The sequence below is a fragment of the Phalacrocorax carbo genome, chromosome 5, assembly GCF_963921805.1.
Source record: "Phalacrocorax carbo chromosome 5, bPhaCar2.1, whole genome shotgun sequence".
Taxonomy (NCBI): domain Eukaryota; kingdom Metazoa; phylum Chordata; class Aves; order Suliformes; family Phalacrocoracidae; genus Phalacrocorax; species Phalacrocorax carbo.
Window position 1 is genome coordinate 18,695,785 of NC_087517.1, and position 23,829 is coordinate 18,719,613.

Genomic DNA, 23,829 nt, shown 5'->3' on the forward strand with positions numbered 1-23,829 from the left:
TGCAGGATGTGCCCCATGCCCTATCCATGGGGAAAGGGTGGTGGGAGATGGTCGGGGATGCAACAGGACCCCCTGACACCTCTGCCACCCCCAGGATGGGGAGCTGCTGGAGGAAAGCAGCCACCTGAGCTTTGTGTATGAGGATAACGAGTGCTCACTGGTGGTGCTGGGTGCTGCCGAGCCCGACAGTGGCGTCTATACCTGCACAGCCAAGAACCTGGCCGGGGAGGTCTCCTGCAAGGCGGAGCTGGTGGTGCGGGCAGGTATGGCCAGCCAGCCCCCCAGCTGAGGGGGGAAGAGCCTGGGTGCCTGGCTTGCCCCCCGCCAGCGCCTTTCCTTCCCCCAGCCCAGCCTGCTGCTGATACTGCCATGGAGGAGGAGGCACTGCACAAGGCTCGACGCTTGACTGACTACTATGATGTGCATGAGGAGATTGGGAGGTACGGGGCTGCTGGGACAGTGGGCAGTGGGGCACCCTGGGCACCACAGGGACAGAAGTGCTGGAGCCAGGCTGCAACGTGGGGCTCTGTCCCTCGGGACATTGCAGGGGGGCTTTCTCCTACCTGCGGAGGGTGACGGAGAAGAGCACCCAGCTGGACTTTGCCGCCAAGTTTGTCCCTGGGAGGACCAAGGCCAAGCAGTCGGCACGCCGGGAGCTTCACATCCTCTCGCAGGTGGACCACGAGCGCATCGTCTTCTTCCATGATGCCTTCGAGAAGAAGAACGCTGTCATCATGGTCATGGAGCTGTATCCTCCAGGCGTTGCTCCAGCAGCGCACAGTGTGGGAGAGGAGGGGAGGCTTTTGGGGGGGACAGAGGTGGGCAGAGTGAGTGCCGAGGAGCTGGGTGCCCAGGGGGGTGCAGGGCACGGTGGGACATGGAGTTTCTGTGCTCCTTGACTGGGGCCCAGCTGCGCCGAGGAAGAGCTGCTGGACAGGATGGCAAGGAAGCCCTCAGTGTGCGAGTCGGAGGTGGGTGAACCCTGGGGGGACAAAATTATGGTGGAGGGAGGGAGCCTGCAGCCACTGGCGTCTCTCCCAGCCCAGGGACATGCAACGCTTGTTGTATCAGGCTACAAAGGGGACTACAGCCTGCACCCTCCTCTGCACAGAGCCATCGTGGGGCTGACCCATGCTCAGGGTGCCCACCCTCCCTCTGCTCTCTTGCAGGTCCGGTCGTACATGCGACAGGTCCTGGAGGGGATCTGCTACCTGCACCAGCACAGCATCCTGCACCTGGACATCAAAGTGAGTACGGGACTCTCCCACTCCCTCCTTCCTTGCACCTGCGTGGATGGGCTCCTGCCACGCTATGGGGAGTTCGTTCCTGCTGACAGGGGACAACCCTTCCCTGGGGGGAGCCCCTGCCTCCTGCCAAGCTCCCGTCTGCCCCGCACTGTCCTGTAGCCAGAAAACCTCCTGATGGCGGATTCAAGCAGCGAGCAGGTCCGGATCTGCGACTTTGGCAACGCACAGGAGCTGACACCCGAGGAGCCACAGTACTGCAAGTATGGCACCCCCGAGTTTGTGGGCCCCGAGATTGTCAACCAGAGCCCCGTTTCCAGTGTCACCGACATCTGGTAAGGGCAGCCCTGGGGTGGATGATGGGTACCCCACTATGCTGGGAGGGACTGGGTGCCCCGGAGTGCTCGTGCTGTGAAGTAAATGCGCTCTCCTCTCCGCAGGCCTGTGGGGGTCATCGCCTACCTCTGGTAAGTGCCCCAGTGGGCCCCCACAGGAGCGACCCCCTTCCTGCCCCCTTGCCAGTTGTAGTGCTGGGCCTGCGCCCATGCACATCATTCCTTGCAGGCTCAGCCTTCTCCCTGGCTGCTTCTGCCCTCCCCATGGCACCAGGGCTGGGGTCCGAGATCCTGTCTCAGTCCCCTGTACTTGCCATGCTCTTCCCCACCTGCCCCTGACCCAATGACAGTGCTCCTTCCTTGGCAGCCTGACGGGGATCTCCCCCTTCGTGGGGGAGAACGACAAGACAACGCTGATGAACATCCGCAACTACAACGTGGCCTTCGAGGAGAGGATGTTCCAGGGCCTCACCCGGGAAGCCAAGGGTTTTGTCATCAAAGTCCTGGTCAATGACAGGCTGTGAGTGCTGTGGGGTCCCTGGGCCCCACCCCTCCGGCATGAGCCTTGTGCTTGATGGAGGGTGGGGACCCCTGTGCATTGGGGTGCTCGAGGGCAGGCTGGCTGCACAGCCCTGCCGGGGTGCTGCATGGGCAGCCAGACCCTCCTGCCCTTCCCTGGGGTAGCCAAAGCCCCCCAGCATGGGCGGTTCTCACCCAGCACTGTTGGTTCACAGGAGACCCAATGCAGAGCAAACCCTGGAGCATCCCTGGTTCAAGGTGAGCCTGGACAGGGACGCAGCACCTGATGGCAGAGGGGTTCCCCTGAGCCTGCTGTAGGCTCCGTGGGACACCGCTGTCCCCTCACCCTGCAGACGCTGGCCAAGGGGAAGGTCATCAGCACTGACCACCTAAAGCTCTTCCTCTCCCGTCGGAAATGGCAGGTGAAGGCAGGAGCTGGGGCAGGAGTGGGGCAGGCAGAGCTGTGTGCTGGGCAAGATGGGGTGATGTGCACTGGGCAGGACAATGCTGTGCTGCCTGCCTGGGCCTGATCCAGCCCTCTCTGCTGTATGCAGCGCTCGCAGATCAGCTACAAGTGCAACATGGTGCTGCGGCCGATCCCAGAGCTGCTGGAGGACACGTCCAACCACCTCTCCATCGCTGTGCCCCGGCACCTCAAGGAGTCGCCGGCACTGTCATCCTCCTCAGACTCAGACGACCTGGATGAGCTGCCCTTCATCCCCATGCCACACCAGGTGGAGTTCTCTGGCTCCCGCATGTCACTCAATGAGATCCCCACAGATGACGAGGCCATTGGACCATCCGAGGGGCTGCGGCTGGAGGGGGTCACACCAGGGGACGTCTCTGCCATGGAGTGGCAGAGCCAGGGTGCGGGTAAGCCCGGGGTGGCCCTGGGGAAGCGGCCGAGGGGTGCTGGGCCACGGCGGCCGTGCATGGAGGCAGAGGAGCCCGGCTCCTCTGACGAAGAAGCCCCTGAAGCCCAGAAGCGGATGGAGTACCCCCGCAAAGCCATGAGGAAGGGCTCCAGCCTGGAGTCCCCAGGGAGCACCCGGCGGGGAGAGCTGAAGAGGGGCAGCTCGGCTGACAGCGCCTTGCTGCTCCACCAGCCCCCAGGGACCGAGGAGGGGGCCGAGGTGGGCCGGGACCCCCGCCGGACCCTGGCCAAGGCGGCCTCCATGGAGCTGCCTCGGCGGAAAGGGGCCTGGGGGGAAGATGATCACGCTCAGCGCCTGGAGCTGATGCGCCAGCGGCTACTGCGGGGCGGCCCTGGGGACGGCAAGGTCAGTGGCCTGCGGGGTCCCCTCCTGGAGACCCTGGGGGTTGGCCCTGACAAGAAGGTCCTGCGGTCAACACGGTTGGAGCCACCGGCACCGGCAGTGCCGCGGCTGGTGCGGGCTGCCTCCAGCGAGGCCACCTCGCCGCACCTCTTCCCTCCCGAGCACCGGCTGCAGAAAAGCAGCTCCTTCAGCCATGGGGACGCTGAGCCTGTCGTCCGGCACCGCCGCTCCGGTGCCCCCCTGGAGATCCCGATGGCCTGCCTGGAGGCCCAGCGGCTCAAGGAGTCCCCATCGCTCTCAGCCCTCTCTGATGCCCGGCCCGCAGTGCCACCAGATGCCCCCGGCCCGCCAACACCCACTGTGGTGGAGACCGCTGTCCCCCGAGCCCCTGCCACCAAGGCTGCCCTGGGGAGAAGGCACGTCCCTGAGGAGCGTAGCCCACCCGGGGTCAGCCTGGCTGCCACCACAATGGGGAAGCAGCCCACAGCCAGGGGGCAGGAGGAAAAGATGCCCGCCAAAGCTGCTGGAGCCATCAGGGAGGGGGCTGCCAGGATGGGAGTACCTGCCCCACTGCAGCCCCCAGTTCCTGGCACCCAAGCACCCAAAACGTCTTCCTATGCCAAGGTCATGCAAGCCATGGGAGCCATGCAAGGTGGAGAGCCAGTCCCTGAGGAAGTCCCCCGGTCCCTGCCGACCACCTCCACTGTGTCCCCCACACCAGCACCAGCACAGGCATCGAGGAGGGAGGTGAAGCCCAATGGCTCCTCTAGCTCTCTGCTTATCCAGGACATTGACTCAGAGGAGGTCTTTGAGGCCAAGTTCAAGCGGGGCCGGGAGTCATCGCTCAGCCGGGGGCTGAAGCTTCTCACCCGCTCCCGCTCCGAGGATCGGCACCTGGCCGGCCCCCCAGCCCCCGATGAGGGCATCTACCGTCCCACGCCAGCCGGCGTGCCCCTGGAGCTGCGCAGGGACCGGCCTACTGGGCTGGCAGCCAAGTCCAAGTCGGTGCAGGACCTGCACGAGGTGGAGAAGGACAGGGGCTTCCTCCGGAGGATGTCCGTGCTCCTCAAGCGGACCCCACCTGCTGAGAGGAAAAAGAGCAGGGCGGAGGACGAGGGTGGTGAGACTCTATCTGGTGGGCGTCGCTTCTCCTGGAGCCTGGCTCTGGGTGGCTCCAAGGAGCGGAGGGAGTCAGAGAGCCTCAAGTCAGAGCTGGGGGGCAGCGGGGAGAGCGAGTCACCAGTGGTGGCCGTGCGGAGGAAGATCAGCGCCACGGTGGAGCGGGTCTCTGCGCGGCTGCGCAGCCTGTCGGATGAGCGGCCCGAGGGTCAGGGCCCCGGGGAGCTCCGCCGTGCCAGCTCCGAGGGAGAGAGCCTGCAGCCAGGGCCCCCCCCAGCACCTGCACCCTCCTCTGAGTCCCTACACTCGGAGGGCAGCACCCGGTCCTCCACCTCCACCAAAGGTGAGTGGCAAAGGGGGGGGTCCCACCAGCACCCTGTGGCCCAGCCACTCCGGGCGCAGCGGGCATGCCCACCCTGGCTCGGCCCCACTCTCAGCCACCCCGGGTGCCCACAGGTGGGGGTGAGAGCCAGAAGCGGTCCCGCTGGGAGCGCTGGGGGCTCTCACGGGGCAAGAAGGAGAAGGTGGCCTCACAGCCCAGCATCCCCTCCAGCCTGCTGCGGGAGGAGGGACCTGCCACTGGCAGGCCACACGCACCCAGCGAGTCGGGTAGGTGCAGCCCTGGGATGGGATGGTGGGTGTCCATCAGTGCCCCAGCCTGAATCCCCTCTGCTTTCCAGATTTCGCCCCCATTTTCCACATCAAGCTGAAGGACCAGGTGCTGCTGGAGGGTGAGGCGCTGACCCTCTGCTGCCTGCCTGCTGGCAGCCCAACCCCCCGGATCATCTGGATGAAAGGTGGGGGGCTGCCTGCACTGCTTCAGTGGGCGAGTGCCAGGGGACCACTGTAGCATCCCTCTCCTCTGCTCCCCTCTGCAGACAAGAGGTCCCTGCAGCCGGACAATGCACTGAACATCGTCTCCTGCAAGGATGGCCGGCAGATGCTCACCATCGCCAAGGTGTCCAGGAAGGATGCGGGCCTGTATGAGTGTGCGGCCGCCAATGCCCTGGGCACAGCCATCAGCTCCTGCACGCTGGCTGTGGCACGTAAGGATGCAAGGGGGGGACCTCAGGGGACAGAGGTGCTGCCCTAAGAGGAGAGAGCGTGTGCCTGACAGGCACCCCAGGGCTGGGGACTGCTCAGAGCAGATCACTTGAGCTCCACTCTTCACATCTGCAAGAAACTGGAACTTTTGAGGGGGGACAGGCTGGCTTTGCCCAGGCACCTCCAGCATCTCCGAGCCCATGTGTTGAGCTGTCCTCACCCCACAGCAGCTCTGCCCTGTCCCTGGCCGGGCACCCAGCCCACCCTGTCTGTCCCCTCACAGGGCTTCCTGGGCGGCCGGGCACTCCAGAGATCCCCCAGAAGTACAAGAACACGGTGCTGGTGCTGTGGAAGCCTGCGGAGAGCAAAGCCCCCTGCACCTACACGCTGGAGCGCAGGTTGGATGGTACGTGGGGCTGCCTCCTGTCACCTGGGAGCCACAGCTGGAAAGATGGGCTGACACAGGGACACTGAGCCAGGACAAAAGTGCCCAATGTCCTTGCTGTCCCCTGGGACTCAGCGAGGTCCCAGGTCAGGGGTGGGGGACAGGGGGCTGCCCCCTGCCCCTGGACTGCCCTTGCCTCACCTTGCCCTCTGTGGCAGCAGGGGAGCATGAGTGGAAGATCATCAGCACAGGCATCACTGACTGCTACTTCAATGTGACGGATTTGCCCCCTGGGAGTGCAGCCAAATTTCGGGTGGCCTGTGTCAACAAGGCTGGGCAGGGGCCCTACAGCACCCCCTCAGGGAAGGTGCACCTCGAGGCAGCAGGTGAGTGAGCCCTGTCCTGCAGGGTGTGGGGCAGCCATGGGGCCAGCTGTGGGGCTGGGATGCTCTGGGAGTCCTTGAGTCCCAGGGGATCTTCCCCCCAGGACTTTGGAGAACAGGGTGCCGCTTGCACCCTGCTCCTGGCTTATCTGCGCGTGGCTCATACCTTGCTTTGCTCCCTGCAGATGCCCGAGCTGCCCCAGCCAAGGACATCTCCGTCCCTGAGAAGGTGGCTTCCAGCCGGTCGACCCAGACACCTGTGGGGCAGCTGGAGCCGCCAGCCATGAGGGCCACCCCCACCACGCCACCCCACAAGCACAAGGGAGCGGTGCAGAAGGCAGAAGGGGTGGCGCAGGCAGATGTCCTCCCCGGGGTCCTACAGACCCCCATGCCCTGTGAGGAGGGGCCGCAGCCAGACCCCGAGCTCCCACCTGACATCACCATCTATGTGCCCCCGGAGCTGATGTTCACCCCACCTCGGACTGTTGCCTCACCCCACACAGACACCCCCACCCAGGGCTCCCCCATGCCCTCCACGGACACATCCGCCCCACCTCGGGCCCCCTCCCCTTCCAAGTTGTCCCCCATTTCCCCAGTGTCAACCGCCCCCAGCTCAGCCCCCACGCTCTCTCCCACACCCAATGCCGTGCCTGTGCGGAAGATGCCCCCCTACATGGTCACCTCCTTCGTCTCCATGCCCCCTGTGTCATCCTCCCCACAGGAGCCCCCCTGCACTGCTCCGTCCTCCAAGGAGCCCCCAGCTGAGAGCAGGACGCCGGGGGTGAAGGACAGCACAGCACTGAGGCAGGGTGTCCCCCAAAAGCCATACACGTTCCTGGATGAGAAGGCGAGGTGAGGAGCAGTGGGGTGGGATGCTCTGCTGGGGGTGTCTCCCCCCCCAGCACCCCATGTCAGGGATGCTGAGCACTGCCCTGTGCCACAGGGGCCGTTTTGGGGTGATCCGGCTGTGCAAGGAGAATGCCACGGGGAAGCACTTCATGGCCAAGATTGTGCCCTACGAGGCAGAGAGGAAGCAGAGCGTGCTGCAGGAGTATGAGATTCTCAAGGCACTGCACCACGAACGCATCATGGCCCTGCACGAGGCGTACATCACCCCCCGCTACCTGGTGCTCATCTGCGAGAACTGCGCTGGCAAGGAGATCCTCTACAGCATTGTGGACAGGTACAAGCGGGCGCGGGGCCGCTGGCAACAACCACCAGCACGGGGCCACCCGCTGAGGCCATTTGCCCCCAGGTTTCGCTACTCGGAGGATGATGTGGTGAGCTACGTGCTGCAGCTCCTGCAGGGCCTCGAGTACCTGCACAGCCGCCGCATTGTGCATCTCGACATCAAGCCGGACAACATAGTCATCTCGGGCATGAATGCCCTCAAGATCATCGATTTTGGCAGCGCCCAGACCTACAACCCCCTTGTGCTGCGGCAGCTGGGGCGGCGCGTTGGCACCCTGGAGTACATGTGTGAGTGGGGCATTGGGAGTGTGGTGGCATGGGGACGGGGACAGGGCACGCTTGTGCCCAAGGTGTGCACGTGTGCCTGTGCGATGGGGGAGCTTGGAACTGGGTGGGGGTAGGTGTTGAGGTGTCCTCGGGGAAGCTGGGGGTCTTTGAGGTGCTGGGAGCATCCACTGAGGGTTTCTGTAGGGCAGCTGGGATCAGTGGGAAAGTTTGGGTGCTATGGGGCACCTGGGGTATCCTTGGAGGTGCTGGGCTCTGTCAGGGCATTGGGGTGTCAGAAGGGGTGGTGGAGGGTGCAATGGTGGGGTGTTGTGGATGCTGCAGGTGGTGGGGGTGCTAGTGATGCTGGGGCTGGGCCCCCTGGTGTATATGACAGTCCTGATCCCCTGCCTGCAGCGCCGGAGGTGGTGAAGGGCGACCCGGTGGGCTCTGCAGCAGATGTTTGGGGCGTTGGCGTCCTCACCTACATCATGTAAGAGAAGGGGATGGGGGGACGAGCACCCTGAGGTGTTGTCAGCCCCACCCAGGGCTCAGTGCCATGGGGGGCACCAGGCTGGTGGTGGGCTGGGTGATGCTGTAGTCCTGCAGACGCTTTGCAGCTGGACACAGGGATTGAGACCCTAGGCAGCTGTGGCTGTTGCAAACGAGGGATGGGTGGGTAGGGGGTCCCAGGTGCCCTCCCACCACTGCCCCTCAGCCCATGCCACCCCTCCACCCTCACAGGCTCAGCGGGAGGTCACCATTCTTCGAACTGGACCCCATTGAGACAGAGAACCGCATCCTGGCTGGGCGCTTTGATGCCTTCAAGATGTACCCCAACGTCTCACAGACTGCTGCCCTCTTCATCCGCAAGGTCCTTGCTGTCCACCCCTGGTGAGTGCCTGACCCAGGCAGGGAGCACATATGGCCCTGGGCTGCAGCCATGACCAGGCCAGGCAGGCAGCTCCCTGCCCCATAGGGACCCTCCAGACATCATCTGTGAGACCCTGGGGCCCATCCCTGTTCCTGGAGAGTACTGGTATCTCCTGAGGGCTGGGACCCCTGGGGTGGCTGGGTTTGGGGGGGGTGGAGCGGTGGTGGGCACCCCATGGCCCCTGACTCGGCGCCGCCCTTGCCCCAGGAGCCGCCCCACAGTGAAGGACTGCTTTGCCAACGCCTGGCTCCAGGATGCCTACCTGATGAAGCTGCGCCGCCAGACCCTGACCTTCACCACCAACCGCCTCAAGGAGTTCCTGGTGGAGCACCAGCGGCGCCGCAGCGAGGCCGTCACCAAGCACAAGGTCTTACTCCGCTCCTACCAGGGCGGCCAGCCGCCGGGGCCACAGTAGCCAGTGCCTCGGCCATGGCCACAAGGGGCCGAGGAGCCAGAGGAACATTCCAGGGGCCGCAGGATGGGGCGGCCAAGGAGGAGCCGGGACGCGCCGGGATGAGCCCACGGACCTCATGCGCTGCCACTGGGGATGCTGGCGGCCAGCGTCTCATTTTGGTGGTGCCAAGGGAGAAAGGAGGTGCTGCCCCAGCCGGCCCAGCGGTGGGATCCAGCAGCGGGCAGGCGACGGGAAGCCTTGCTGGGAGGAACGGAGAATGTGGCAGAGGGTCAGGGGAAGGATGGGATGGGGACCCGAGGGAAGCCCCGGGCGGGAGCGCCACCAGCATGCCAGCTAGCCCTGGCCACGCTGGTCCCGTCAGCCGTGTGCCTTACGCCACAGCCTGCAACTGCCCCCGGCCACGGCATGGGGGTCCCTTTGCTCTCCCTGGTTTGCACGCCAGCGCCCAAGGATTGAGGCTGCTTCAGTAGTTCCTGCAGAGAAAGGCCTCCTCACAGCCCCCTGCCCCGCTCCATGACCCCCTGCCTGCCAGCACAGCCCCAGTCCTCATAGCTGGGAGTGGGGGCCACCAGCCCCCCACCTTCTGCTCCTCCCAGCCCCAATCCTGGCAAGCAGGTTTGCGGCCGCAGGACTGATGCCAGTGCCTTCCCCGGGGCTGTCGGCTGCTCCCCTCACTGGGGCAGGGGGCTGGCCGGCAGCCCCCCCTGTCCTTTTCAGGGGGGCACCCACGTGCCACGCACACCTGCGCCTGCTCAGGCCCACGCTGCTCGCACTCTGCCTGCCCAGCTCCAGCCCTCACCCTGCCCCCCACCGCCCACACCCGGGCACCACCTCCCACCCGACCCCCCGGCACAGCCCTACGGGTGCCTCGCCGAGCCCCACATCCCCATCCCAGCTGGCGGCAGGGTGCTCCAGCATGGCCTGGGTGCCCTGGGCAGGGGGATAGGGGCAGTGGTTGGGCACCTGCCTTCCAGATGCTGCTGTAGCAATAGGGCTTTATTTATTGACTTTGGGGAGAAGGCCTCTGCCCCATCCCCGTCCCCTCCCCTCTGCTGGGCTCCGGAGTTGCCAGCGTCCCTGTGGTTTGGAGCAAGCAACATACCAGAGCAGCAATAAAGACCCTGAGCAGCCAGTCCCCAATCCGTGCCTAACTGGGAAAGCACGGGGTGGGTGGGGTGGGCGGGCAGAGCAGCCCCTGGATGCCATGGAGGGCTGGGCACTTCAGGAGGGTCCTGTCCCAAAATCCAGGGACGCGAAGCCAAGAAGGCTTCCAGGTGGGGACGGGCTGGGAAGGGTGTCGGAAACATGGGGAGGGAGCCAGGAAAGCTGTGAAGCGCCGGGGTGGGGGATGCAGCGCACGGGGTGCTGGCGTCATGGAGCAAAAATAGCCCGCGCTGGAGGGCCTGGCGGCGGAGGCAGCACGGCCGGCGGGGCCGGCTCCAGCTGGGGACGCCCGGGTGCAGCGGAGAGACCGTCCGGTTGCTGTCCCCTCGCCCACACCCACCTGTCCCCCGGTGCCCACGCCCGTCACGTCCCCCCTGCACGGCGCGCGCACAAGCGTGCACACGCGCGCACGAGCGGTAGCTCCTTTGCACGCTCACGCTCCCGCACACGAGGCCGCTCCCTTGCACACACGCGCGCGCGCGCGCGCACAGACACGCAGCGGCGCTCTCGGCCCCGAGCAGCCGCCCCTGTGCGCGCCCCCGTGCAAAGCCCGCCCCTTGCACGCCCGCCGCCCCGGCCGCCCCCGCGCACGCGACACGCGCAGGCGCGGCGCCCTCCTCCCGCCGCTGCGGCGCCCCCTGGCGGTCGGCGGGCGTCACCGCCCGGCGCGGTGACGTGTCGCGGGGAAGGAAAGGCCCGCGTGCTGACGTGTCACAGCCACGTGTGCGGAAGCGGCGGGCGGGACGGGGAGGAGGGAGCGGCGGCGGCCGGAGCGGAGCCGCCATGCTGCTGAAGGCGGTGATCCTCATCGGGGGCCCTCAGAAGGGTGAGTGCGCTGGGCCCCGCGGGGCGTCCCGCGTGGCTGCGGGCCCCGCCGACCCGCCTCTGCCCCGCAGGGACCCGGTTCCGGCCGCTGTCCTTCGAGGTGCCCAAACCGCTCTTCCCCGTGGCCGGCGTGCCCATGGTGCAGCACCACATCGAGGCCTGCGCCAAGGTATGGGGGGCCGGGGGGTGGGTCGGGGCCGGGTCCAGGGGGCCAGGGCCGCCCTCTCCCACCCTCCCTTCCTTCCCCCCAGGTACCCGGCGTGAAGGAGATCCTGCTGATGGGCTTCTACCAGCCCCACGAAGCCCTCAGCCGCTTCCTGGTGTCGGCACAGCAGGAATTCAAGATCCCCATCAGGTGGGCAGGAGCCCTTCCGCTCCCCTCCTCCCCCGCAGTACCCACGGTGGCACAGCCCTTGCCCACTTTTCCCCCAGGGCGGGCAGCCCCCGGCCTGCACCTGGGCGTTGTGCAGGTGGGCTCTGTCCCAGCCTGGATGGTCACAGCTGGCTTCCTGCCTTAGTTCTGCCGTACCACCCCTGCCCCAGGCCCTGCCCTGGCTGGTTCCTGTTCTGAAGATGCCTCTCCAGCACAGCTGCAAGCTCTCTCTGCCTCCTTCCCCGCTGCCACTACCCATGGGAGCCCCATCACTGCATGGCAGGATAACATCTCTCTAGCCCCCTGCCAGCCCTTCCCGGCCCTGCTGCTGAACAGTGGCCCCAGATCCCAGCTTCCCTAAGCCTTCCCTTTTCCCTGCTTGGCTCGCAGGTATCTCCAGGAGTATGCAGCGCTGGGCACGGGTGGTGGCATCTATCACTTCCGAGACCAGATCCTGTCGGGTGGTGCTGAGGCCTTCTTTGTCCTCAACGCGGACGTGTGCTCAGAGTTCCCCTTGCAGGAGATGCTGGAGTTCTGGCAGCAGCATGGGGATGCGCATAGCTTTGTCATTCTGGGTACCACAGTGAGTGGCAGTACTGGGGAGCAGAGGAGCAGCAGTGCTCTGCCACGGGCTTGTCTAGAAGCCAGTGGCTCCTGGGGTGGATGGGTCCCTGGGTGCGAGCTCCAAGTCTCATCTGCTCTGCATCCACATGCCCGCTGCTCCACCATTGCTAATGCATCCTTGCTCTGTAGGCCAACAGGACGCAGGCACTGAATTACGGCTGTATCGTGGCAAATGCGGACACGCAGGAGGTACTAGAGGGCCATGGGGAGCCGGGCACGGCCTGGGGAGCAGGTGCTGCGCTGCCTGTGTGGGCGCGTGTTCCCAGCCTGCCACAGAGGGCGTGACGCCAGCTGCAGGGGCTGCCATCTGTGACTCGCATCTCTTGCCTCCAGGTCCAGCACTATGTGGAGAAGCCCAGCACGTTTGTCAGTGAGATCATTAACTGTGGCATCTACCTGTTCACACCTGCCATCTTCCAGCACATCGGTGAGGTCTTCCAGAGGAACCAGCAGGAGCTAGTGCTGTGAGTGCCTCTCTCTGCCCCGCGTCCCTCCCACCCCACTGTTTCCCAGGGCTGCAGCGGCACGCTCATCCTCCATTCTTTCTCTCCTCCTCTGCCATCACTCACTTGTTTCCTGGTCCTGCACCAGCTGTCCTTACCTTGGGTAAGTCTCCCTCTGTGTCTGCACTGGCTGTGCTGTGGGCTGGATCGTCCCTAGCAGTAATGCATGCCTTCCTCCCTGCTCCAGGCTGCTCTGCAAGGCTGTTCTTTCCTCTGTTCCCCTCCTGGCCAGCTTGAGACTCCCCTTCTCCCTTCTACTCCTCTTTCCCCATCTTCATTGAGCTCCAGACAAGGGGCTGAGTGAGCCTTTTACCTGGGAATGCTCTGCTCCTGCTTCCAGCTCTCTGCACCAGTCACCTGGTATCTCTGCCACCACCCAAGCAAAAATCCAGCTGTGCAGGGCTCTGGAGTGGGGGCAGGATCCATTGCTCATACACCTACCTGGGCTGGGCAAGGCTCTTGCACTATCAGCTTCTGGCTAAGGGCTTGTTTCAGCTGCCAGAGCCCTGTCCTTCTGCTGTTCAGCAGGGCTGGGCAGGCCTAGCCTGATGGCTGGTGTTGTCACCACCTTTGGACAAAAGTGGATGGCTAGGAAGGAGTCCAGGATCACCAGAGCCCCCAGATTTGGGGAGGGTAGCTGCTGGGGTCCCTGGCTGAGGCTGTGACTGGGGTGGGTGTCTAATGGGCCTCTTGCTTTCAGAGAGGAGAGCTCCAATGGCTGGCAGCGTGCAGAAGTGATCCGGCTAGAGCAGGACGTTTTCACAGCACTGGCTGGGAGCAGCAAACTCTATGTCTACAAAACTGATGGATTCTGGAGTCAGATCAAATCAGCAGGGTAAGGGCTACAGCTAGAGCTGGCACAGCAGGGGCATCGAATGGTCTGTACCAGAGATAGGAGAGGAGGGGGCCCAGGCAGGGCCCTGGGAGTGGGTGGGGGGTGCTGAATTCAGACCCTTCTCTGCCCTGGTATTGCAATAACAATCATTTGCTTTTCCTCCCCCAGCTCTGCTATCTATGCCAGCCGCCTTTACCTGAACCAGTACAGCAAAAGCCACCCTGAGAGGCTGGCCCAGAACAAGCCTGGAGGCCCTGTCATCCGAGGTACCCCCCTGACATGCCCCACACTGTCTTGGGGGCTGCCCTCTGGGGGATAGGGCTGCCTTGGGAGGAAGTGGGACCTGTGGGTAGGACCGACCCGGATCAGAGAGGCAGGTGCTCCTGCAAGCTGCCTCTCCTTACGCCGCCACCTCGTGTTGCAGGGAATGTGTACATCCACCCAACAGCCTCCATCGACAGCACTGCGGTGGTGAGTGCAGACCCGGGGGAACCTTGCAACAGGGCAATGCTTGTGGGTGCTGTTGTCCTTGACCTTATTGACTCTCTCTGTCCTCATAGCTGGGCCCCAATGTCTCCATTGGGGAGGGTGTGACAGTGGGAGCTGGTGTGCGCGTGCGAGAGTCCATTGTCCTGCATGGTGCCTCGCTCCATGTAAGTAGGGTTTGCCTGAGTGTATGGGTGTCAACCCCCACCTCTTGCAGGGAAGGCAGCAGCATCCCTCACTCCCCCCTCCTTTGCCCCAGGACCACACCTGTGTCCTCAATACTATCGTGGGCTGGGACAGCACCATCGGTCGCTGGGCCCGGGTGGAAGGAACACCCAGTGACCCCAACCCTAACGATCCCTATGCCAAGATTGACAGCGAGAGCCTCTTCCGGGACGGGCGCCTCACGCCATCTATCACAATCCTGGGTACGTCCTACCCCCACCCAGCTCCCCTGGCCCCATGCGGTGGGGCAGAGACTCTGCTCCTGCTAACTCACTCACACTCTGCCTGCAGGCTGCAGTGTCACCATCCCTGCTGAGGTTGTTATTCTCAACTCTATTGTCCTTCCTCACAAGGAGCTGAGCCGTAGCTACAAGAACCAGATTATCCTCTGAGTCAGCTGCTTGCTGTGTTGGGGGTGGGGGCTCGTGCCAGCCCTCCACTCCCTGCTGTGCCTCACAGCAAGAGCCTGTGCTGGTGCTCTACCTTCTGGGAGGTTTCCATCACCCACAGGGGTAGGTGCAGGCTAGGAGCCCTGCAGGTGCCTGACTCCTACCCCAGACAGACATTAAAGCTGGTGAGCATCAGCCTTGGGTGCTGCTTCTCTTGCAGCTCAGCAACCAGCCCTGGGGCAGGGTAAAGGCTTTGGGGGCATGCTTGTGCCGAGAGCCCTGGGCTGAAGCTGTTGAGGGAGCACTTGCTGCCTGTACCATCTCAGGTTCTGAGCTTTGGGTGTTTCTCCACCAAAGGGCGCTGCCAGCACAGTCTTGCCACCCCACCCCCCACCCCAAGCTCGCCCTGCTCTGCAAAAGTTGCTGTCTGCAACTCACTGGAGGGTCTTGGCCCATCTCAGAGGCTGGGGAAGCTTTGAATGTGCCTGTCCTGTATATAGGCAGCCCACCCTGCAGGAGCTGATTGTGAGGATCGCAATTTCAGCAGTGTGATTGCAACACCCTGAGCTGGGCTCCTGCCTACCACTAGGAAAACAGGGCAGTACCAGGCTCTCCTGAAGGCACTGGCACACAAGGGCTGGGTTGGACAGGCAGGCTTCTGGCCCTGGAGGGAGCTGCAAAAGCACCCCTTCCCCCAGCACCACCTTTGTCCCCAGGGGCCTGGTATGAGCCAGGAGAGCTGCCAGCCCTGGCAAGCCTGCTCCCGCCAGGCTGAGACCTGCACAGAGTGCCTAGGCAGGGCTCACAGTGAGGGCAGTGGGCCCCTGCTGCCCTGGTGGGCCAACAGCCTCCTCTGCACAGGCATGGCTGTAGCTTGGGGGGCTTGCTGCATGTCTCTCCTTGCAGCAGCCATGTCTACAGGGCACCAGAGCCATCCACTTACATGTGCGCAGGTGGCAGATCTACCACCTTGTATCTCAAAACCAGCTGTTTTTATGGAAGACAGCTCCCCAATCCTGGCACACTCTGTCTATGGTAACCAACACTGCCCTTTATCCACTTACCTCCCTGTCCTCTCTGGTTTTGGAGGGTCTGTGCTAAAGCCCTACACTCTGCCAAGGGCCTCATCATGCATCAGCTTTAGTGAGGTGCTGCATTAGGGGTTCTCCATCCATCCAGTACCACACCCCAATTTGATGGTGTACCTTCCTGTGCCAGTTCTCCTGTTGTCCTGGGTGGGGATTAGCTGTTCCCTGGCTTTGAGTGTATTAAACTCCTTCAGTTTTGCCTCTGCGTTAGATGTGCTAATTTCCTTGCCTACTGGTGAACACCCCTGTGCTGGGGGAAACTGAGCCAAAGTACTTGCTTTCAGGATTGTACATTAATTTTCTCCTCTGTGTCCCACATCTGGCCTGGGTTCTAGTATGGGCGAAGGTTTCTCAGCTGCTGGACATGACCCTGGGCAGTTCTCAGCCCTGTTGTGTTAACACCCCTTTTCCCTAAGCTCCCCTTGCAGTGGCTGTCCCTTGTGCAGAGTTATTTGGGGGACGCCCTTCTTTGTGGGCTCTTGCTCCATTACAGACTCCACCAGCTTCCCCCTCTTGGAGGGAGATTAAGCTGTGCATCCTAGGTCTGCTTGGGCTTTGCAGTTCCAGCACTGCGGCTGGAGGGGAGGAAGGAGTTAAAGGGGCCTCCGCTGAGGTGCCGGGAAGTCTGCAAGTGCTTTAAGGTTGTCCTGCCCTAAGCAGCAGCAACTGATTACTTGAGGCCTATGTCTGGGCTGAAAGAGGGGCCTCCCACACACATCCTGGGCTCCAGGGCAGGGAGAGGAAGGCTTCAAGCTAGGGCAGGAGGGTCTCTGCCTTCCCTTCCCTCCCTGCCCAGCAGAAGCAGGGGTTTTGGGAAGCACTTCTCACCCTTGCTGTCAGTACAGCTCTTGCCTGCTGCCCAGCCAGGCTCTGTCATGCCAGTGAGCCCCAAGCCCCTGGCACCCAGCAGCAGCAGGGAGGGACAGACAGCAGCCACAGCTAGGCTTGTTTTGCTGCAAACATTTAATACAAACCAGGCCCCAAGTACAGCACTGGGGCAGCATCCCCACCACCACAGCTGGGCAGAACTAGTCCTGCTCCCCAGTCCCCAGAGAAGCAGAGCAGGGCTTGGAGCTTGGCACCACCAGACCACAGGTAGCTGCCTGGGGCTCCAGGCTTCGCTCCTTCTCCAGTGGCAGGCTACACTGGAGAAGGGAAGAACCGACCCACCTTCCTTGGGGCTGGCCCCTGCCTGCATGGGGAGAGATGAGTCAGGGGTATAAGGTAAGCTCCCCTGGGCCCCCCACCCAGCCCCAGCAGCACTCACAGGGGCTGGGCAGCCATGCCCACGCAGCTCTGCAGGGTGCTGGGGAGGCAGCAGGTGCCAGCTGGGCTCAGCTGGCCCAACTTCAGTTCTGGGGAGGCAACGGGACGGAAGAACGTCTCTGTGGGACAGAGTGGGGAGACAGTTATCACACCCCAGCCCAGCCACAGGGACCCAGGACCCTTCAGCAGCTGCAGGACAAGGGCAGGGAGGGGGCTGGAGTTCCTGTGCCTCACCGCGTTCACCCCCTGGGGCTGGTGTTGGCACCAGGTTCTCCTGCTCTGTCCCAACAATGCCTCTCCAGAAGTCAGGCGGCAGCGAGAGGAGCCGAGCCACCACCTGGGCAGGGAGGGATGGAGGATGGGGATGCCAGCAGAGACTGGGGTACACCCTGCACCCTGCCTTAGAGACCTCCTCACCTTGCACTGCCGTGGTGTGTCCTCCATGATGGCGAGCGGTGTGGGGTTGGCAGAGCTGTGTCCCACCAGCGTGGGACCAAACACACGGGACAGGTTGAAGATGTCCATCTTGCAGTCAGGGCTGTGTGACACTCTGCAAGGGCGGGATGGACAGTGTGAGCACGCTGCCCAGCCAAGGGGCCCCTCATCATCAGCCCAGCTTCCCCACTCTAGGGCATGGAGCCTGGTTGGGGGGCAGAGACCCATGAGATGGGGACAGGTCTGTGGGAGACCATGCTGCAATGAGCCCCTTACTTGAGGAGGTGCAGCATGAGGAAAGCCAGTGTGTCCCTGTTGGCTGGGGGCAGCTTGCTCACAACATGGCACAGGGCTGTGCTGCAGGCAGCCTCGTCGATGATGTCTGTGGCACCAGGGAAGGGTGTTAAGAGGAGGAGCAGCTCCTTCCCACCCCCCTGGCTCCAGACCCCTGCTTACCAGCAGCCTCCAAGAAGGCGGGGTGGAGGCCAAAGGTGACCAGCGGCTCCTTGAGCCCCCGCAGAAAGTCCTTGAGCACTCCGCACACCACGTGGATGTCAGCCACGCTCCTAAGGGCAGGCAGTGCACCTCCAGCCCGCAGCAGCCTCTGCTTCCACTCCCGCACCAGCTGCTCTGCGCCTGGCACCCTGTACAGCCCTGTCTGGGGTACAGGGAGAGGGGCTCAGCCCCGCAGAGACCACAGCATTGCTGCCCCACCACCCCGGCCCCTACCTCTGTCAAGCCTCGTGTCTCCACCTCAGTCACACACTGCACCACCAGTGTGGGCACCAGGGGCGGTGTGGCAGGGGCGAAGTCAGCCAGCACACCCTGGGGAGGAGAACACTGACCAGCTCTGTGCCCACTGTCCAGCCCTGCAGCCGGGGCCAGTAAAGCCCCGACACCCCAGGGCCGATAGCCGGGCAGCCCCATGAGGATGTGGAGCAGCCCTCAAGCACCACCATACACCCTCTCACCTCACGGGGCCAGGCATGGTGGTGAGGCCGGGGCACGCAGGGGCTGGGGCACTGCTCCCGGCACTTGGGGTGCAGCAGCAGCTGGCACTGGCGGCACTTGACAGCAGCTTTCCCAAAGCGAATGCGGGAGCCACAGACACCACACGGCCCAGGGCGGATCACCTGCAGAGGGGGAGCAGAGTCAGGGTCCCCCTTTCTTGCAGGCACCCAGTACCACCCCGTCTTACCCAAACCAGCCCTTACCACCTCCATCCATCCCCCATGTAGGCAGAGCTGGGGCAGGGGGGATGGAAAGGAGCTTTGCCCCATCTCCCCCCTCCACTCCTCCTACTCCCTTCTCCACAGCAGTCAAAAGGAGGGGTTGCGGCTGAGGCACACACCGTTTTGGAGGTGAACTTGTGCTGGAGTGGCGGCAGGCCCTGTGGAGGTGAGGGGAAGGGGGCTGGCAATGGCTGCCCAGTGGAGCCGCCCTCGGTGTGACTCTCCTGAGCTGGGGCACAGCTGCCTGGATCCTCACTGGTGCCACATACCATGGTCAGCTCTGCAGAGAGAGGAGGCAGTGGACAGGGCCCTGAAAAGCAAACTGCCCCAGCTCCTGGCTGGGATGTGGGGAGGCCTCCCTCCTCTCAGGGAGCCCCTGCAGCATCCCAGCTGCCCTGGCACAGTGGCATTTGGCATGTCCAGAGGACCCCGGTACCCCTATGTTGGGGAGAAGCACCCCCCAGCAGATCACCTCCCTCCCTGATGATAGCAGCACCCTGAGGCTGGTCCCACACCACCCATGAGCTCCCTACACAGCCCTTCCTGCAACCTGCACGTGTGGAGACACGGTGTCCCTGGCGAGAGCAGCGGCGTGGCACCAAAGCAGTGGGCAGGAGGCTGCCAGCAGGGCCTGGGACCTCATCAGGAGGGGGCACAGGGGGGACACTCGCCTGCTGAGATGGGGGGGAGGGGCAGTGAGAATGTGCCTGGCTGCAGCCCCAAAGTCCTCCAAAGTCTCCCCATGAGCTCTGCTCTGCCTGCTCCCTGTCCCTGCAGCCTGGGCTGCCATCACCATGGGTGGGATATAGGCTGCAGGGTGCTGGCCCAGCATCACCAGCATCAGCCAGGGATGCTGATCCCACTGGGACCAAGAGGATACAGGCTGCAGGGCACAGGCACCCTGAGGGGACAGTTGAGCACCCCCAGACCCCACAGCACCCACAAGCCCACAGAACTGAGTGTTTCAGTGTTGCCTTCTAGCAACACCCTGCCCAGGGCACACTGGGGTCCCTACTCACAGTGTTGTGGGGTACCATGGAAGACCGGTGCCGCTTCGCCACGACCACAGGGCCGATCTGAGGGGCCAGGGACACACGCTGAGGACAGAGCAGATAGGGTGAAGGGTAGGCAGGGTTTCCCTCCCTGACTCTGCCCCCACCCCCACCCCAGAGCACCCAAACTAAGTGGTCTCAGCCCCGCAAAAGGTCCCAGTCTCACCCTGCCCCCTGGCATTGCCTGCACCACACCAGGTGCTGCAGGGACCCATGGGCACCCAGGCCCCCCACCTGGGTTAGAGCCAGCCCTGGGGCTGGGGTGGCCTGGCCAGGCCTGCAATGCAGAAGTGTGAGCGGAGCGGGGTGTGGGATGCCTGCACGTGGGGATGAATTATTGAGGAGCCCGGCTGGGCCACGGTGGAGGGTAATGGAGTTTCTATTGATTGCGGGAGGTTTGCTGAGAGATGACGCTCCCAGCCCAGCATGAATAAATTAAACCCCCTGCCAGGCTCCTTGCATCCTCCCGTGCAGGGATGGAGAAGCACCTGTGTGCCCTAACCCTGCATGGCCCAGGGCCAGCATCCCAGCCTGGGCTGCTGACTTGTGCACAGGCAGTGTCCCACAGGCACAGTGCAGGACAGCAAAGCAGACCCAGGGGATCCTCACCCATGCAAGGGCACAGACCCCACCTCAGCACCAGCCCTCAGGGCTGCCACATCCCAGCATTTCCCTCATACCTGCCTCTCCTGGGCTTTGCGCTTCAGGGTCCGCACCACCGTCGTATCAACATCCTGAAAGGCACCAGGGAGGCTGGTAGGGCTGCACAATGGGGCCAGAGGCACTCCCAGCATCCATGCACTGGCAGCAGCCCACCCCCAACCATGGCCATGCTGTGGGAGTAGGGCAAAACTGCCCCCTCACTGCTGGGGAGAAGCCAAACCCTGGGACTTGCAATGGTTCGCTCCTTACCACATCATCCTCAGTGCGGTCATAGCTGATGTCTGAGTGGGACAGGAGGGACTGACATGACTCGTCCACCACAGATGACCTGTGGAGTGAGCTGGGGGTCAGCCCAGCTGGGGCAAACACCCACAGCCAGCATCTACTTGTACAGCTGTTCCTGGGAGCCCAGAGCTAACACCTCTGCACCACCCAAGCACCCCCATGCCGAGCCAGCCCCTCGAGCCCAGCAGAGCTGAGGGGGAGAGGGGCACAGCTGAGCCCAGGGCTGCCTGAGGGGCTGGGGCGAGGACCACCAGCCCTGCTCACCTCCTGCCTGGTGCCAGGGCCGCCCCAAGGCGCCAGCTGGCCAGGGTGCTGAGGATGGAGCCCTGCTCCCCACTCAGCGCCCCACTGCCCCATGGCTCCCGCATCAGGAACTCGAAGACCAGCTGAAGTTTGCGCTCCTGCAAGTGAAATAGAGCAGTGGTAAGCAGGCTGGGGTCCCCACAGCCAGCCCCATGGGGTACATGTGCAGCCAGCCCCTAGACCTGCTTCTCCAGCTCAGCCTCTGCTCGGTGCCGCTTTTTCATCTCCACCTCCACCTGGTTGCGGGCATGCTTGAGCTTCACCTCCAGCGCTGCCCGCTCGGCCTCCACACGGGCCAGCTGCTCCCGGGCCCGACGCCCGTCCTGCTCCAGGCGGCAGCATCTCTGGCGCGTCGCCTCAAAGCACTGAGCAATGTGGATGTAGTCTGGGGGAAACACAAGCAAGGGGACAACCAGCATGGGGGGCTGACCCGCAGCTCCCCCAGCTCCCACTGGCAGCAGAGCCGGGGGTCCCGGGCTGCCCCCAGGCCGAGGGGCTGCGCGCACCCACCTTCCTCCACGCTGCCGCCGAGCTCCAGCAGCTGCAGCATCCGCTCCAGCCGGACCAGGAGCCGCCCGCAGCGCTGCCGCAGCATCTCGCCAATCTGGGACGAGGCGGGACACCCCGCACCCCCTCTGGAGGGAGGCAGCACGGCCCCCCCACCTTCCCACCCCTCCTGAGGACCCCCGCAGCTCCTGCCCCACGCTCTCCCCCAGCCGTCGGGGGTCCACCGTGCGCCCGGGACAGCGCAGACTCCGCAACAAGGACCCCTCCCGGCCGGCCTATGTGGGCCGGGGGCCGGGGTGGAGCCCGGCCCGGCTCCGCCTCCGCCTCCCGCCGCCACCGGGGCCCGACCCGCCGCCCCCATGGTCCCGGCGAGGGAGAGCCCTCCCGGGAGCCTTGGGCGTGGGGTGCCCCGCGGTGAGGGGCGACAGTGCTGACTGCAGGGGTGCGGGGCGAGAGCCCGGGGCAAGGCGGGGGTGCTGGGTGGGGGTCGGCTTTGGGGGTGGGGTGCCCTGGCAGCGGGGGTACCAGATAAGAGCACTTGAGGGATGCAGGCGCAGTGGGTGTGGGTTGCCTTGGGGGTGCAGGGGTGTCGGGCGGGAGCACCGGACGCGGGGAGCGCTGGGGGGTGCAGGGGGTACGGGAGGGGGCTGGCTGCTCGCACCGCTTCCCCCAGCCCTCCTCCGCTTTCCGGGAGCGGTGCGGTAGGAGCCGGAGGAGCCGGTGTCCTTGTCCGCTGTCCGCCACCGCTGTGCCCCGCATGCAAAGCGGCTGGCGGTGCCGGGGGCGGTGGAGACCCCCAGCACCGGGGCTCCCGGCCGGGGCCGTGTCCTGCAGATGGAGCCACTTCCCCGCCTCAAAGCCCGGCCGCTGCCCGGTGCTGCGGGGGTACTGCGCCCCACGGGGTCCCCTGCCCGGGGGGTGCCCGGCGCAGCCCCGGGGCCCCTCTCCCTGCCGAAGCCCCCAAGTCCTGGTGGTCCTGCGTCCCCGTGAGGGCTCCGGGCTGGTTTGCGGAGGGGCCCGGTGAACGGCAGCTCCCCCTCCTCCGTGCCTGTCCCGACCTGCTGCGAATACCGGGCATAGCAGCGGGGCTGGCGGCAGGGCTGGGCGTGCAAGCCCCTGCGCACACACGCACAGTCGCAGGTCCCTCGCCTGCCTCTGACCTAAAGAAGGGGTTTTTGCACCCCGTGGGCACATGGCAGCTGGTCCCCCCAGCACTCCGGTGCCTCTTGGGGGCAGCTGAGGGTTCAGCTGTGCTGGTCCCACACAGGGCCCAGGCAGTAACAAGCAAGGGGCATGGGGGAGCACTCTCACATCCCAGGGAGGTGCTGAGGTGCTTGGTGAGAAAATAGCCTGGGCTTATCCTGGGCTATAGGGTCAGGTGGGCACAGACCCCACCCCGAGGGCCGAGGCTTGTCAGGTCCCTGTGGGGCTGTGCGGTGGTGGGGACACCGGCCGGGTTGCTGCCTGTTGGGGTGCTACTGCCCATCAGGCAGGGCTGGCAGCACCCCGGCAGGGCTGAGCTCCCTGCTGTGCTGGCTTACAGGGAGCAGAGGGTGTTTCTCAGAGAACCTCCTTCCTCCCAAGGTTGAATATGAGTCAGGTTTTGAAGCGGCTTTAATTACTGCTGGATCGATAGGTTTGGCACAGCCAAGCAAAATCCAATTGCAGCCCTGGGGCCTGCCCGCTCAGCCCTCCCTGCCCGCTCAGCCCTCCCTGGCCGCTCTGCCCTCCCTGCCTGCTCACCTCCAGAGAGGCATGCATTCCCTTCCTGTGGGTGCTCCCCAGTGCCCGCTGGCCCAGGAGGTGGGACACCATCCTGCACATGGAGCCAGAACCCTGCTCACTCAGCCCTAGGAGGGGACATGCATCCACTCGGGCCAGGACAGCAGATGCCTCCAGCCTTGCAGGACACAGCCAGCACTACCTGGGGGATCCCATGCACCCCTGAGCCCCTTCCTTCACCCAATGCATGGAGCAGGTTTGTGGCTCCTGACCCCACCCTGCACCCTGGGCATAAGCCTAGGAGCCCCCCAGGACAGCAGAGCCACCTTGGCATCAGGTGGGCAGCCCCTCATGCCCAGGGATGGATAGGGGGCACTCGCCACCCACCCTGTGCCCCCCCACCTTCTCCCCCCTCCTGAGCCACCCCGGCTTGGCCAGGCACTGCATAAATAGCTGTTTGTGTCTCTACTCGGCCCCTGCGTGGGAAATAATATCGGCTGATGGAACATAATGCCCTGCTTCACATGTTCAATTTTATCATTTTCCGAGGCAGGCAATCTTCGTTTAAAGCTGAATGGGCTGGGGAATGTTAATGAAGCGCCAGCGCTGCTCTGCACCACGCTTTATCTCTTGAAGAATAATTTGGGTGAGCTCGGAAATAGAGTTCCTAGTCCCAATTCAAGCGGCGGCAGCACCGTGTGCCGATAAAAGTGTAATTCCTGGCCAGCGCGTGGCCCTGAAT

At 64.2% G+C, this 23,829-nt stretch overlaps 3 protein-coding genes across 5 annotated transcripts in view; 2 read left to right on the plus strand and 1 right to left on the minus strand.

Moving 5' to 3' along the window:
• SPEG (striated muscle enriched protein kinase) overlaps positions 1-10,237 on the plus strand; it is a 38,783-nt gene extending 28,546 nt beyond the window's left edge. Inside the window, exons 20-41 of the mRNA XM_064451425.1 lie at positions 95-263; positions 347-440; positions 548-748; positions 911-971; positions 1,170-1,247; positions 1,407-1,579; positions 1,685-1,711; positions 1,947-2,099; positions 2,314-2,356; positions 2,452-2,520; positions 2,653-4,837; positions 4,951-5,103; positions 5,175-5,291; positions 5,373-5,540; positions 5,822-5,944; positions 6,145-6,309; positions 6,492-7,158; positions 7,250-7,489; positions 7,562-7,785; positions 8,179-8,254; positions 8,506-8,655; positions 8,903-10,237. Coding sequence (XP_064307495.1) covers positions 95-263; positions 347-440; positions 548-748; positions 911-971; positions 1,170-1,247; positions 1,407-1,579; positions 1,685-1,711; positions 1,947-2,099; positions 2,314-2,356; positions 2,452-2,520; positions 2,653-4,837; positions 4,951-5,103; positions 5,175-5,291; positions 5,373-5,540; positions 5,822-5,944; positions 6,145-6,309; positions 6,492-7,158; positions 7,250-7,489; positions 7,562-7,785; positions 8,179-8,254; positions 8,506-8,655; positions 8,903-9,110 — 5,544 coding nt within the window. The 3' untranslated portion in view covers positions 9,111-10,237. The remainder of the gene's footprint in view (positions 1-94; positions 264-346; positions 441-547; positions 749-910; positions 972-1,169; positions 1,248-1,406; positions 1,580-1,684; positions 1,712-1,946; positions 2,100-2,313; positions 2,357-2,451; positions 2,521-2,652; positions 4,838-4,950; positions 5,104-5,174; positions 5,292-5,372; positions 5,541-5,821; positions 5,945-6,144; positions 6,310-6,491; positions 7,159-7,249; positions 7,490-7,561; positions 7,786-8,178; positions 8,255-8,505; positions 8,656-8,902) is intronic.
• An 805-nt stretch (positions 10,238-11,042) lies between these two features.
• Positions 11,043-15,827, plus strand: GMPPA (GDP-mannose pyrophosphorylase A). Its single transcript, XM_064451423.1, has 12 exons — positions 11,043-11,100; positions 11,171-11,268; positions 11,351-11,454; positions 11,863-12,055; positions 12,226-12,285; positions 12,430-12,560; positions 13,300-13,434; positions 13,603-13,700; positions 13,859-13,905; positions 13,995-14,087; positions 14,180-14,348; positions 14,437-15,827. The coding sequence occupies exons 1-12, from the start codon at positions 11,058-11,060 to the stop codon at positions 14,535-14,537; spliced, it is 1,272 nt and encodes a 423-aa protein (XP_064307493.1). The 5' UTR covers positions 11,043-11,057; the 3' UTR covers positions 14,538-15,827.
• A 746-nt stretch (positions 15,828-16,573) lies between these two features.
• LOC135313363 (rac GTPase-activating protein 1-like) lies at positions 16,574-21,538 on the minus strand. Of its 3 annotated transcripts, none has more exons than XM_064451416.1 (16): positions 21,369-21,537; positions 21,041-21,243; positions 20,820-20,956; positions 20,520-20,598; positions 20,288-20,341; positions 19,575-19,652; positions 19,106-19,226; positions 18,675-18,835; positions 18,295-18,456; positions 18,053-18,148; positions 17,780-17,981; positions 17,600-17,705; positions 17,306-17,438; positions 17,123-17,225; positions 16,890-17,007; positions 16,574-16,814 (listed from the first exon to the last, which is right to left on the minus strand). In XM_064451416.1, exons 1-16 carry the CDS (start codon positions 21,451-21,453, stop codon positions 16,763-16,765), a joined length of 1,890 nt encoding a protein of 629 aa, XP_064307486.1. In that variant the 5' UTR covers positions 21,454-21,537; the 3' UTR covers positions 16,574-16,762. The 3 variants fall into 3 exon arrangements, with proteins under 3 accessions (XP_064307486.1, XP_064307484.1, XP_064307487.1); XM_064451414.1 differs by having other exon boundaries at positions 19,106-19,229; XM_064451417.1 differs by lacking the exons at positions 16,574-16,814; positions 17,600-17,705 and having other exon boundaries at positions 16,886-17,007; positions 19,106-19,229; positions 21,369-21,538.
• Between the last annotated feature and the right edge of the window lie 2,291 nt (positions 21,539-23,829).

Bases quoted from the DNA above. Each gene is read 5' to 3' on its own strand.
- GMPPA (XM_064451423.1), top strand. From the start codon at position 11,058: ATGCTGCTGAAGGCGGTGATCCTCATCGGGGGCCCTCAGAAGG. The intron at 11,101-11,170 runs GTGAGTGCGCTG...TCTGCCCCGCAG, and splicing joins CATCGGGGGCCCTCAGAAGG to GGACCCGGTTCCGGCCGCTG. The intron at 13,435-13,602 runs GTAAGGGCTACA...TTCCTCCCCCAG, and splicing joins AGTCAGATCAAATCAGCAGG to CTCTGCTATCTATGCCAGCC.
- LOC135313363 (XM_064451414.1), bottom strand. From the start codon at position 21,453: ATGCTGCGGCAGCGCTGCGGGCGGCTCCTGGTCCGGCTGGAGCGGATG. The intron at 17,439-17,599 runs GTAAGGGGCTCA...CCGCCCTTGCAG, and splicing joins CTCATGCTGCACCTCCTCAA to AGTGTCACACAGCCCTGACT. The intron at 17,008-17,122 runs GTGAGGCACAGG...TCTGTCCCACAG, and splicing joins AGCCCCAGGGGGTGAACGCG to AGACGTTCTTCCGTCCCGTT.